The 13,536-nt window shown below is 39.8% G+C and overlaps 1 protein-coding gene across 2 annotated transcripts in view; it reads right to left on the reverse strand.

The window, feature by feature from the left end:
* Positions 1-10,097, reverse strand: part of phf1 (PHD finger protein 1) — a 35,360-nt gene extending 25,263 nt beyond the window's left edge. For both annotated transcript variants that reach the window (XM_041793538.1, XM_041793537.1), the window contains exons 1-7: positions 9,535-10,097; positions 8,857-8,935; positions 8,664-8,745; positions 7,936-8,022; positions 4,540-4,634; positions 3,871-4,019; positions 3,331-3,426 (exon numbers count right to left, since the gene is read on the reverse strand). In XM_041793538.1, coding sequence (XP_041649472.1) covers positions 3,331-3,426; positions 3,871-4,019; positions 4,540-4,634; positions 7,936-8,022; positions 8,664-8,745; positions 8,857-8,934 — 587 coding nt within the window. In that variant the 5' untranslated portion in view covers position 8,935; positions 9,535-10,097. The remainder of the gene's footprint in view (positions 1-3,330; positions 3,427-3,870; positions 4,020-4,539; positions 4,635-7,935; positions 8,023-8,663; positions 8,746-8,856; positions 8,936-9,534) is intronic.
* Positions 10,098-13,536: the final 3,439 nt, after the last annotated feature.

Here is a 13,536-nt window from a genome sequence, read left to right on the forward strand (position 1 = left end):
ATGTGTTTACTTCTACAGTAAAAATGGACATTTTAAAATGGAGCATTGATGTGACTTCTGGTGCTTGAACTTCTATATTGGCATCATTCTTCAACCACATGGGTTGCCACTTAGATGCAATCTACTGCAGAGAACCTTTGAACTCCTTCCTAAATTAAAGATAACATTAAAACTAGGCAACTTTTTAACTTATGCATGGTTGCAGTCCTAATGCTGGAGCGCTTTTACAGGGTATGAATGTATTCTTTTCATCTTTTGAGTAGAGCCAGTACATGAAAAAAAAAACTTTTTTTTTTTTTTTTTTAACTTCCTTTCCTTTTTAGTCTCTTTTTGAGACATCTCATCATATAAATGGCAGAAAAATAAGCAGGCAGGTGTATCTGTTTCACTATAATGACTACCTGTTCTAGGTGACCCTGAAACTCAGCTCACACCTCAACAATAATAATGTACATCTGTCCTTCTATATGCATGTTTTCACTGAAGGTCACTGGGAAAGATGAAGCACAGACACAGTATGACGGCAGCACATGTTTACTATTCCAACTGTGGACCCAGTCTTCACTCTTCCTCCATCACCTGCTCAGCAGATGTTGTACCAATCCAGCCTCACTCTCCCCGACTGTCAATCTAAATCTAATCCCTCCTCCTTTTTATCCCCCCGCCGTCAGACAGGTTTCGGCGGTAACACGGTGTCACGGTGGGTGTAGAACCCAGCCGGCTAACACAGATGGTTAATGACAATAATCACTTAATGGATGGAAACGTTTTATTTCACGCATGAGATGCAGCCGATCAAACAGCACTGCGATCAGCAGCCTGTGTATCACATCTGAACTATAACCACAGAGGTGATGTGTCTGTGTTGACTGTGTGTGAGGTGCTTTTGTCCTTTGAACACAACTAAGTGAGTGCATTGACATGCAATTTAATCTTAAGATAATTAAGGTAATTCCTTAACAAGCGAAGCTGTCATGAAGATGTCTTCATCTGATTGTATTACTAAGAATTAAATCTACTGCTGAGATGATTAACCTATTAGTTCATACATAGAAATTTTTATCAACAACAGTTCTGTTTATCTTATAATTTTCATGAGGCAAGTGTATTTGGAAACTGAATAATATCAAATGATGAATAAAAAAAAGATCCATGTAAACCACATCAACTGGGAAGCTACATGTTTGACATTAACACAGACAATTTAAATATTGGTATGGCATTGATGGCTAATCTGGGCTCGCCAAAAAAAAAAGAAAGAAAGAAAAAAGAAAAAGGTTCAAACACACAGTGTGTAAATTTCACCATGCCCATTGCTGTTACCTTCTTCTTGATCTGAGCAGAGAAGCATTTTCAACTAAAACTGCACTCCATAGGGTTTATTTACAAGACAGTGGAACACTGTTTCTGTTTCATGCATGAATTTATGTAATGAGGGAGATAAGCAGCTTAAAGGCCTTCTGCGTTTGCAATGATAGCTACTCATAAAGTATACTGGGATCACTTGCAGCTGCGGCAACAGCTGGTCTCGAGCTCTGGAAATGTCTAGTGAGGCAACAATGCAAACAGAGTAAGGGGCTGGGGTTGGACTTAAGCATTAAGGGTTGCTAAGGCAGAAAATAATTGCAGTCCATCACAAACAAGAATGAGATACAGCAATACAACAACAGCTTACAGTGGCATTTCACACTTTCTCATGGGGCATCTTCTTAGGGTGCTTTCAAACCTACAGCTCATTTCCTTTGATTCAGATTCACAATTAAATATTCTAAAATAGGCCAAATGGCGAGCTGGCTTCGTGTCATTATGTCACAGTCTGCTGTACATGTTGACAAACACTATTCCTAGCCTATCAGTCGCCATCATGATGACTTTGTGGGTTGACTTGGAGCAGAAAGGATCTTGACACCACTCACAAAAATAAGCTACTGACTGGCATTTTGCAAGATAGTTAGAACTGATTAACTTTAGTTTTTCATTGGAAACACAATTTGATGCCTGCGACATGTTCCAATAAAAGTTGGAACAGGAGCAAGAAAAGGCTGACAAAGTCGTAGAATGTCAAAAAACCCTTGGGCATTCCACAAGTATGTATCTAAGATGTGGGCAAATTGTCCATCAGTTTATGAACAATGTTCCTCTACATGCAATGCAAGGAATTCAGAGATTTCACCATCTACAGTCCATAATATTATTAAAAGATTGATAGAGTCTGGAGAAATCTCTGCATGTAAGACACAAGGCCAACACCGAGTGTTCACGACCTTGGATCCCTCAGGCAACACTGCATTAAAAACCAGCCTCATTATGTGGTGGGTACTACAGCGTGGGCTTGGGAACACTTCAGAAAACCATTGTCGGTTAACAGCATATGTTAGTATGTTGTTACATCTCCAATTTAAGTTAAGACTACCATGAAAAGTGAAAGCCATGTATCAACAACATCCAGAACTACACTGACTTCCCTGGGCCCAACTCATCTGAGATAGACTGCCATTGGGTGGAAAAGTGTTTTGTGGTCTGATGAGCCCACATCTCAAATTGTTTTTGGAAATAAAAGTTGTTTTGTCCTTAGGTCCAAAAGGACCATCCAGATTATTATCAAGGCAAAGTTTACAAGCCAGCGTCTGGGATGGTTGGGTGTGTATTAGTACCCATGGCATGGGTAACTTTCACATCTGTGAAGACATCATTAATAGTGACAGTTTCATACAGGTTTGGGAGAATTATATGCTTCCATCTGTAGGGATATTGTTTTCAGAGACATCCCTGCATATTTCAGCAAGACAATGGCAAAGCACATCCTGCATGACTATAACCACATAGCTTCACCTTAAAAGAGCACTGGAACTAGACTGACCAGCATGCAATCAGGAAATCTTGCACAGTTGAGCAACTCAAGATGTGAATCAAGTAAGAATGGGAAAACACTTCACTTTCAGTACTGCAACATTGGGTCTTCAGTCCCCAGACCAAGAACAGATGATGTAACACAGTGGTAAACATGCTCCTGTCCCAACTTTTTGGGAACTTGTTGCAGAAATCAAATTCAGAATATGTTTATATAAAAACACAGTACACACACAGTAACTTTTATCAGGTTAAACATCAAATGACTTGTCAGTGTTGGGTTAAATTGAATACAGGTTGACAGGGATTTGCAAATTACTATTTTAAACAATGTCCTTTTTGGGATCAGGGTTTGTAAGTTTCAGTGTTTTTAAGCAGCCGCAACCACATGAGCCCTATTCTATTCATTTAATTGAATACTTTACAATGAAAACACAGAAAAAAATCCAGGGACTTAAGCAGTTTTGCTCAGTCACTCACCGGTCTCCATACAGTAATGGTTTGGTCAGACACTGTGTGCAAGCCTCATGAAACCACTGACCACAGCTGCCACACTGCAGCATCTTCAGATTCCACCTGCAATTAAACCACGTGGAGACATACACAGAGTTATAACACATGGATTAATTAATAAACGTGTCTTGTAAAATGTTTCTTCTGGTGTAGACACACACTGATTCCTGCTACTCTTAAGTTTACTGCTTTATGGCAAGTAGGTTGAGTTTGGGGCAAAGCAGTGCACTAAAAGCAAGGCAGGAAACTTTCAAAAGCACAAAAGATGTGACAGCCTACTTTATCTTACCTTGCAGTATATGAATCAATACTCTAAACATTGTTATAGTATTTATTTTGCTGTCACTAATACTAATGCTAATGTTGGACATGTCTGACATGCAGCATGCCATTAACAAACTAACAAAAAGTTAACTTTGACACAGATGTTAGCACATTTTCTGAATGTTTAAAAGCATACATGGACTGGACATTCAAACTTAAACTGGCCTCTGCAGCGTCACTCACTCTCCAGGTCCGGCACAATAGCAGTAACACTGCTGCTGATTGGTCAGATGCTGCGGGTCCCAGTCTAAAGAGGACAGCTGGTAGGGGAGTCGGAGTTTCATAAACTGCATGAGTCGGGCGAAGCGTCCCCGTTTCAGGGCCCCTCCTCTCTGAAAACACAATTTTAGGACAGAACTGATTGGGCGGTGACCCCTCAAATCACTGTCATGTCGGCACAGCGAGGGAGACGGATCACATTCAGCAGGGAGAAAGCAATTCGCTTTATTGTAGGTCGGCTGTGAGAGATAGTGTCCGAAGCGTTGGCAGGCTGGACAATGAGATACGGACATTGACCGATTGACAATTAAGCGGCCGCTTTCTCATCTCATATCTACAGAACTGGAGCACATGTGATTGATTGACTTTAAATGTTCTTCTCTCAACTTCAGGGTAATTTTTCTGCTTCATAACTATTGATTCTTTATGATTTCTTGGACACAGTGTAGGACATCTAATATTGAACCCAATACTGGGTGAATTAGCTCATTTCTGCATTGAATAAACCAATTTCTGCTGTACACAACAGTTTAGTGGCAGCAAAGCCCGGTATATTTGACTGGATTCCTCCCATATAACACACTGAATGTTTTTTTCCCCTAGAGTATGAGACGGAGAGATTAGCAGACTGACCTTGGTCGAGACAGCAAAGACACATTGCCGACATATCCACGAATCGCTGTCAGCTTCCGGTTCGATGGTTGGCGTGTGGCACTCTGGATGATAACCTGTAATGGGAGGAGGAGGCAGAGCGTTTAATTCGTTTTCACAAGACAGACAGCCAGAGTGACAATAATGGCAGAGCAGCTCAAATGTTAGTGCTCTGATGGTTTGTTTCAGCAGCATGAAAAGCATTTGACTTTACTATTTGCATCTGGGGAGCACCAAGTATGTTTGTCTGCTTTTTCCTCAAAACAAACTGTCAGCAAACAGTTTGTCTGAAGACGCGAAGACGGTAAAATCCAGCTTGTGCTGAGTGTTTGTAAAACTTTTTCCCACTTCATTTCATCATAATACTTTTAAAGCCCCCCTCCAGTCAAAAACGTGTTTCTATTATTGTAACCTCACTCGGATGTTTGAGCTTCACTGTGCAGAATGATGCAGATGCACACACTGACATGAGATGATTGTTTTCACTTCATTTGCAGATGGAGAAAAGTTTCTCTGTGCTCACTTTTAACCCGAGTTTTAAAACATGCATAAAGCATGCTTACTGTGTTTTATATGCCAGCACATATGCATTAAACACTGGAGCTGAAAAAGTGTTGTATAGACAAACTGGCATCATAGTCATAAAGACTGTCTATACATTGCATTAATATCCTCCCTGGGTGATCTGATCACAGGTGGTAAGCCTTAATGCAAGGTGTGAACACACCTCAAATCGTCCTGAGGATGGATTGAGGTACAATGGCTAAGATCACATATGAAGGTGGACTAAAATGCATAAGTCTACACTGATTTGGAAGTGTAAATGCTCCTTTTCCAGGGCAGAATTAAGGACCCACTGAGAAAACCTGCTGCCTCCCTCTGAGGAAACACAATGATGCATTCAGTCTTTTTTCAGTCCTACTTTTCAAATGGGTAGGTGCAAAAGCTTATTTGCAGGACACGCAGGAAAGAGATTTCTAATCTTAAGTACTTATGGAGATAAAATTAATAACGACAGTATGAACTCATGTGCTGTCCACTTGTTATTAGACCAGGATAGTTGCAAAGTGTAGACAGCCACAGATTATTAACTTCTTCAACAAAAGACAAATAGATGTGATTTGTACTTTTTGAAATTCTCTTGGTTTAATGACATTTAGATAAGAATTTATTCAATGGAACAAATCCTAATGATTTACATGACTTGAGTGAATTAGGGCTGTTACAACAGCAAAGTAAGAACTTTGATTTCTAGCTCTTAATTGTCACAAGGTCGCAAACACAGCCCCCACATTGCCTGTATTAGAGCTAACACCCTCCAGTCTGTTAATTGATTAGTTGTTCAATGAGCTCTCATTTGTGCAAAATCTCAGTTGTTGGAGATAGAGTAAGAGAAGTTAGCATGCAGTGGTGGGCAATCCAGGTAGAAAGAGGTAGCACTGGTAAATAAACAAGGCACTGACACAGAGTAATGAGATGTTATTTGATGACAGTCTCACAACAGTAATGCTCTAATGAACTTAAAAAACATCGACAAGTCCACACAAATGTGAAGGAAGGTGAAAGATTTGCTTACACTCTAGTCAAACTGCAATTTCTCCCCACCACTCTGTCACAACCCAAAGGTGGTCCCTGCTGCAAGTTTAAGTCCTTTCTGCATCTTACTAAGACCCACATTAGCCTTAGTGTCTGTTACAGACAGGGAGCAGAGGAAAGACAGTGACGTCCCCTAGTCCCTAAAGGCTTTAGTGCCCCAACCTGTGGACTTATTTTCAGTTCTCCTCAGTAAAAAAGCCTGTGTTCCATGTGTCTCTTGTCTATAACTTGAAGTTTCAGCGTGGATCGAAATATGTGGGTCCAACTACCTAAAGTTATTTTTATACAACTCCAAACTGTTATTGTGCTGGGATCATAGAAATCATATGATTATAGGCAGGTGCATGCTGGTCAACTCTGAGTCATTTATTTTTTCAGAACAACATAATGAGGTATGATAATTTATTATGTGGCAAATTTGTTACAATTAAGTTTATTGAGACACACAGCCAGGATTCACTGACTGCTAAATCACTAATTGGGTTGCTCAAGAGATAATATGTTTTTTGTTGCTGTTGTTGTTTGTTTCACATTTGGGTGACTTTAGCGGTAGATTATATTGTAGAAAAGCACTGGCAATTTTTCTATAGTTTTGCTCAACTTAAAGTGAAGCCATCAATGAACAACTTCCTCTCCAACACATCTGTACTATGAAACAGGGATTGTTTTTTCAAAGCTCTGACCCTTTTTGATACTACAGATTGTTAAAATAACATATATTGTTTTTAAAAATGTAGCATTGAAAATTGTATAAGTCTTAGTATTTTAATTACCTTGGGGTGAATCTTTTATTTAAACATCAAAGAATTGACTGGTAACACACCTGTCAAGAAATTTCTTTGTCTCATTTCAGCCCTTTCTACAAAGCATTCATTCTCCTGTCATGTAAATGCCTTTACAGTTGTGCAAGACAAACAATCAAAATTTAATTTTCATTTAGGATTTTAGTGTCTCATGATCATACAGGATAATGCGTGGCAAAAATCACAGCGATTGCTCTGCCCTCCCTACCAAAACAGCTCTCACTTTAATTTAAGTGAGAAGCAAAGGGCGCCATAGCATGTGCTCAGATTAATATGAAAAGTGAGAGAGATACAGAAGACGGTAGCTGTCAGGATCAGATATGGAACCACTCTAGTTTTGAAGAGTGAGACCTGAGAACCATGCAAAATAAAGCAATGCAATTAATTTACTGAATTATTTAAAATTCATACACTGTTGCACAGTTTGAAATTAAAGGGTAATTAATATCAAAAATTTCAGTATCAATTATAATAATCATGGTTATGATTATTTTCATAATCAAGTACCCTTATTTTACAGTATTATCCAACAAAAAATGCTCACTGCTTCCTTTTACTAAGTTGCAAATAAACATCTAATTTGGCTTTGGACAATGTACACAAATGCTCTAACATGTCTAGGTGCTGTCAGAATCCAACTCAGTGTAGACAAACCACATAGAAATATTCAGTGTTTTTTTGTGGGTCAGATAGAAGCATCAGTGTTGCTTGAGAGAATTTCCTCAAAGAAAATTCAAGCCTATAAATAAAGTTCGAAGACTAACTGCACCTGATTTTTATTCCACCCACGGTGCAAAAACTCATATCCATCATTTACGATAGATGCTCTTCTGGGTTACTTTCTTTTTATACGAGTCACACTGTTATTTGGCAGACGGTGTCAAATCTCCAAGGTCAGGACAAGAGAAAAAATGGTAGAGGGAAAACCAATTAAAAAAAAAAAACACTTGACAGCTGATGATCAGACATGTTTCCTTACCGTGGCGACATTTAAGACAATTTATGAGGGGTTCTTTAAGAGGCGGGGCGTCACAAATACAGCAAACTTCTTCCACTCCAGCAGCGACTGAGACAAACACAGAAAGACAGAGGCAGAGAGAGAGAGAAAGAAGGGGGAGAGCAGTCAACAGCATTAATTTATGTATATTGATTCACATCCTTGCCACCTCATTGATTTCAGTGTCTCCTGCACCCTTTTAGATTTCACTTCATCTGACGGGCGGATATTCAGCCTGCTTCTAACAAGCGTCCAACTTCCCCTCTGTTTTTGATGTTGAGGTGGAGTGGGGGCGCCATTTCCCTGAGGAGTCATTAGTCTAATAAATTCATAAATAGACTCTAATACGGCAATTACATCTCAATGTGGCCCCGATCAGAATCCTCAGAACGCTCAGCACCATAACCTTGACAGCTATTTCTTCTCTGTATTTTTCTTGTAAGACAATTCAGAGATTCTTAGACAAAAAGTGCAGATATAAAGAAAGTTTTAGCGTCACAAGGGGGTGAAGTATCAGAAAGTACTCCTTAAACTCCTCAGGCAAAGTTTCAGAGATAGAACACACACCTTTACTTTGAGTTGAGCAGAGCACTTGCACATTCAGAAACTCAAACTAGGGGTGTTTTTTTTTTAAGAAACAGGAATATAGTGCCTCCAATAGGAAGCTGTTTACTGCTGTAGCGGAAGGGGAGAAAGAGAGTTTTTCTTACACGAGTGAATGTCCTTTCTCAGCACCCAGAACTCGGAGTTGTCCTCAAATCTCACCAGACAACATTGCTTGACTCCATCTACCTGAGAGGGAGATAGCAAGGGAGCAGAATGATTGACAAAACTAAATGGAAGTCTTTTCAAATCTCTCACACACGCTCAAAACTCCCTTCTTTCTGTCACACATGCACTTACTCTTTTCACATTGCCGAGGTACAGTAGTCCATCACTCCATCGAGCCAACACATCATCTCCTTCACTTACTCCCCCCATCCTAAGGAGAGAGACAGAGAGAAGGGGAGAGAGGAGGAGAGAGAGAAGGGCTCATGTGAAATGGAAATCCGATTTATTCGCTGAATACTTTGCTGCTGTTGCTGACAGAGGGGTTTACGGCCCCGGCGTTTTTTTTTTCCCGGCTGGCTCTCAGACAGGCGGTGCAAAGGGGTTAAAATCTCTAACCCCCCCTCCTCTCTCTCTTCCTCCTCCTTTTAGACCAGAGCATAGCGACAGCCTGTATCCACCACAGTGAAAGATGAGAGTGAGTACACAACCAGAGAGCAAGACAAATGATTACTGCACACATGAAACACACACACAAGCGCACTCAGACAAAACACTGCATGATGACTGCTGCAAGATTTGAATGAGCACTTGAAGCAGGCACTTTGCAGCTTTCTTCTTCTTCTTCTCCCAACATCTTAAAAACTTGAATAGATGCATGAAATGACTGTGCAGGCTTTATCTTTGCACATTTGTTCCAGTGCATGCACTCAAGTCAAGACAGACGCAGGATGCAAAAGCAGTGTGCGTAGCCTTTCTGTGAATCAAAAAATCAGGCAAATTGGGCAGTGTAAGCTGACTGGTGAAGGGTACCTGTCAAGTCGAACTCCTTTCCGTCGGGGTCACAGTGATTCCTGGGCAGCCTGGACATGAAATGCCCTCATCTGCTGTGGATCTCCGCTGCCCAATTACTACCCGCTCGGATGCGCAGCCTGCGTGTTTGCAAAAAGTGGATGATGTGCATGTATGTCCCTGTCTGTGCCAAGCGCCTGTGTGTCAGTCAAGCCGAAGAGGAGGAGGAGGAGGAGGAGTGGAGGGGGGAAGGCGACTGACTGACTGTCCGTCCGTCTCTCAGTTTAGTTTGTCCGTCCTCCGCTGTGCCGTTTCGTCATGTTCCCGTCGCTTTCACCCTCCTCTCCCCCCTCTATTGATGCTATTAAGGCGGGTTTTTGTCAGAGCAGCGCCGGAATCAAGCCGCCAGAGACGCCATCATCCCTGCCTCGCGCTCTCCACCGACTTGTTGTGACGCAGACATAAAACACCGAGATAGAGTGGGAGGGAGATACTGATAGAGGGGGAGGAGGGGGGGTCCACAGCGAGAGCAGCACCTTCCCGTCTGAGGAGGCGCTGACCCTAAATCGTTGTGACAAGGTGGTATTGTGATGTCTGGCAGGGGAGCACGAGGGAGGGACGGCGAGAGACAAGTACCAGCGGAAGCAGCGCGCGCAGCCACAAGGGCCAATTAAGTGTCCAATTAATGAGTTTAGCCGCCTCATTAGTTTGTTTCAAACAAGAGGGAGCAGCCGAGGGAGGAGGACTGTGGAGGAAAGTTTGAAACTGGAATGTACAAGCAAGCAGCGCTGAACACTTTCACTTATCTTTATCAATAGCCAAATGATTACTGGGTTAACTTGCTTAAGTAAACACATAGTATTTTTTTATTCATGTTAAAATCTGTATAGCAATCGACAATCATTTTAAACTAAAGTCAGCCATGGACAAACACTCCAAACAAGTCCCTAATTAAGTCTAATTGAAAAATTAAAATTCTACTATTGTGTTTAAAGGGATAGTTAGGCAATTTAAGCAGGGTTGTATGAGGTACTTGTCAATAGAAAGGATATTAGCCACAGGAGATATATGTCAGCTCAGCCGTTGAAAAACCGTTAGAACTGCAAGCTAGGCTATACATGTAGCATACTACATTTGCCCCGCGTTGTTTTGCTAATTTGACGAAAAGGCAAGCTAATATGTAATTTTGAGGTATGTGTATGCTATAAATTGAAAATTTACCCCTTTTTTTTGCTGGTAAGCCTTTTTTCTTTAAGCACTACACCTTAGCACCCAGCTTAGTATTCTTCCCTGTTAGTAGCGAACTTCGGTATATTTGTACGCTGTCTACCGGAATGTGCCGTTGGTGGACTAGCCTAGTCAAAGAGCTGGACCTAGCATGTGGCCGTTGGGAACCAAATCCTGTTTGAGAGATCTTTCTGTTATTCTTTCTTTCTTTCTTTTGTTTAAATTGGTATTTGACTGACAGAACAGGGGTTACCTTTTATCCACAAGATAGTTACGGTAAGCTGTAATGGCTTCTGCTTGATAGGTGTAATAATGTTGTAAATCAGGGTGTCATATGGCCCAGCCAAAGAGTGTGGTTCATCTGACAACAGTAAAATACCAGAACAAATATCAGTGTAAACATTGCTGATGTGCTCTAATGAAGCCAAAATTGATATCAAATGATCTACCGGCTGAGCACAGCAAATAATCCAAATCGCTAAAAAGCTACGAAATTCCTATTACCTGTTTATGAGGCAACACACAGACATATTCCGGAAGCAGCTTTTGTATTGTTCGACAACTTTTTAACAAAAGTAAAATGAAAAAATGAAATTGAAAGTAATATTTTTTTGTCAAGCAAATTTAGTGATAAAAGGAATACATTAACCAGGTGTGTTTCAGAGCCAATACATTTCAAAGTAAGGCTATATCTTCAAGACAGATATGTGTAATATCTGGAGGGTCATTTCGGCAAGACATCCAAAATATAAAAAGTGTGATTGGAACTATGTTTCAGACAGGATAAGTTAGGCATATGCTCTCATTATCACACATAATTAAGTCATAAATCAGAAATATTTGGCAGAAAAACTGAAAAGCAAACTCTTCAAGCCTCTAATAAAACAAATCTTCTAACCATTATAAGATACAAAATGATAGATAATGTCATTTTATCCTTGCAGAAAAAGACACCATTAGGCCACAACTGCCTCACAAAAACATATATACGTTATTAAGTAATATTTAATTAAGCATGGTGTATAGTAGATTATAGGCTACTCACTTCTCTGTTGTTTATGGATGAATAACGTCTTGTCTACCGGCACTTGTCCAACTCTATGTGTTTGTTTATTTCTCCATGTTTGTGTCTTTCCCTCTTTATTTACGTCCTACACATTACTCACACCAGTCAAGCGTGTGGGAAAACCGTGCGGTTCAAAATGGCCCCTGGCAGATTAAAGAGCGTTAAAGTGGATAGTGCCAGCTGTTACCACTAGGTGGCGAGCAAATACAAGCACGATGCGGCTGCACTGGAATCACCCTGTCTGTCTGAGGGGTGATCAGGGTCATGAATGTGATGGGATTTCCAGGTCTTATGTCATATCTTTGATGATTTCTTTTTTTTTTTTTTACCTTTTTTGTTTCAGGTCATTTTCAATGTGCTCTCACTATTTTTTACGAAATGCTGGTAGTATTCCTATCCTTGAGTTATGATTGTGTTCTTCAGAAGTCAGCACAGCAGTTTTTTCTAATTCTTGCAGCAGTCAGAGGAAACAAAGCAACATTTCTGGTATCTGTTAGTCCCCAAGCAAAGAGGCTTCTCATGACAGGGACATCAGCTGATTAATAAGAAATCATTAGGAGAGATAAGTAGGATACAGTTTAGATCAGTGTCATGATGTGTCGTGAGACTTGGAGGCAAACATGCACAAAACACAATCATGTTCTCAAGAGTGACTGGCCAGCTTTCCAAAAACAAAAAAAGACAAATATGAGAGAAAATGGAATAAATTGGATCCTTAGTTGTTTGACAGGGGTTTTCAGGATCAGCTTTTTTTTTTTTTTTTTTGCTCTTCTGTATGCATTCAAAAAATTCTCATATCAGAGATGGTTAACTGATGTCCAGGGGGCCACATGCATCCCTCCTCCTCACCTAATGCTGCCTGTGAATCCATTTCAAATTTCCCAAAGTTGAATAAAACCTGATAAAATTTTCAATTAAAACATAAAGAAATAGAAAGTTATCTTTGATTACCCATATATTTGTTGGGTTCTTAATACAAAATTAGAGATAGCATTGGCTTTAATTATTTCTGTAAAAATCTTTCACATGCATCATCAAACACATTTGTATTTAAACTGTGAATATGTGAATCAAATGTACTAAAGTATCAAGTATTATGTAAAGTGCATTCAAAAGCAGTTTAAGTTTTCTTTAATTAAATATTTGTATTTAAGTTTAAAGCTATAAACGGTATAATATATAAAAGCTGTGTATTTTTCCCTACATTGAAATCTAAATCATTGTAATAATTAAAGTGAGAGTACCATTCAATTTAAAATAGAAGCCTTCTGGCATTGAAAAAAAAAATGTGGCCCTCTTAGTATAAAAAGTGGCTGATCCCGGGTTTATGATGATGGAGAGCATTGCCTTTAACAGTCTCCACAAGCAGGCCATGAGATACCTTCCAAAAAAAGTACAGTTTAAAATGATTTCAAATGGTATATTTTACCTATTATCATAACATTTGTAAATAAAGTCAGTTTCATTTAAAAGAAATCCATAGTCACTCTGAGATGTATGCTGAAATAAAAGTACTCTGTAAAAAATAAAACAACTTTATAATGTTAGTTTGCACATGACAACAGTAGTTATCGTGGAGTTTCTTTTATTTTTTTAACTCCAACTTGTGCACTCAGACAAATCCACTGCCAAAAACTGTGATTTAATCACAAGGATTCTACCAATTAGTCTTTGCCAACACCCGACAAACATCAAACAGGTAAAATGTGATTTCATTTCATTTTTGTAGC

The sequence above is a fragment of the Cheilinus undulatus genome, linkage group 8, assembly GCF_018320785.1.
Source record: "Cheilinus undulatus linkage group 8, ASM1832078v1, whole genome shotgun sequence".
Taxonomy (NCBI): Eukaryota; Metazoa; Chordata; class Actinopteri; order Labriformes; family Labridae; genus Cheilinus; species Cheilinus undulatus.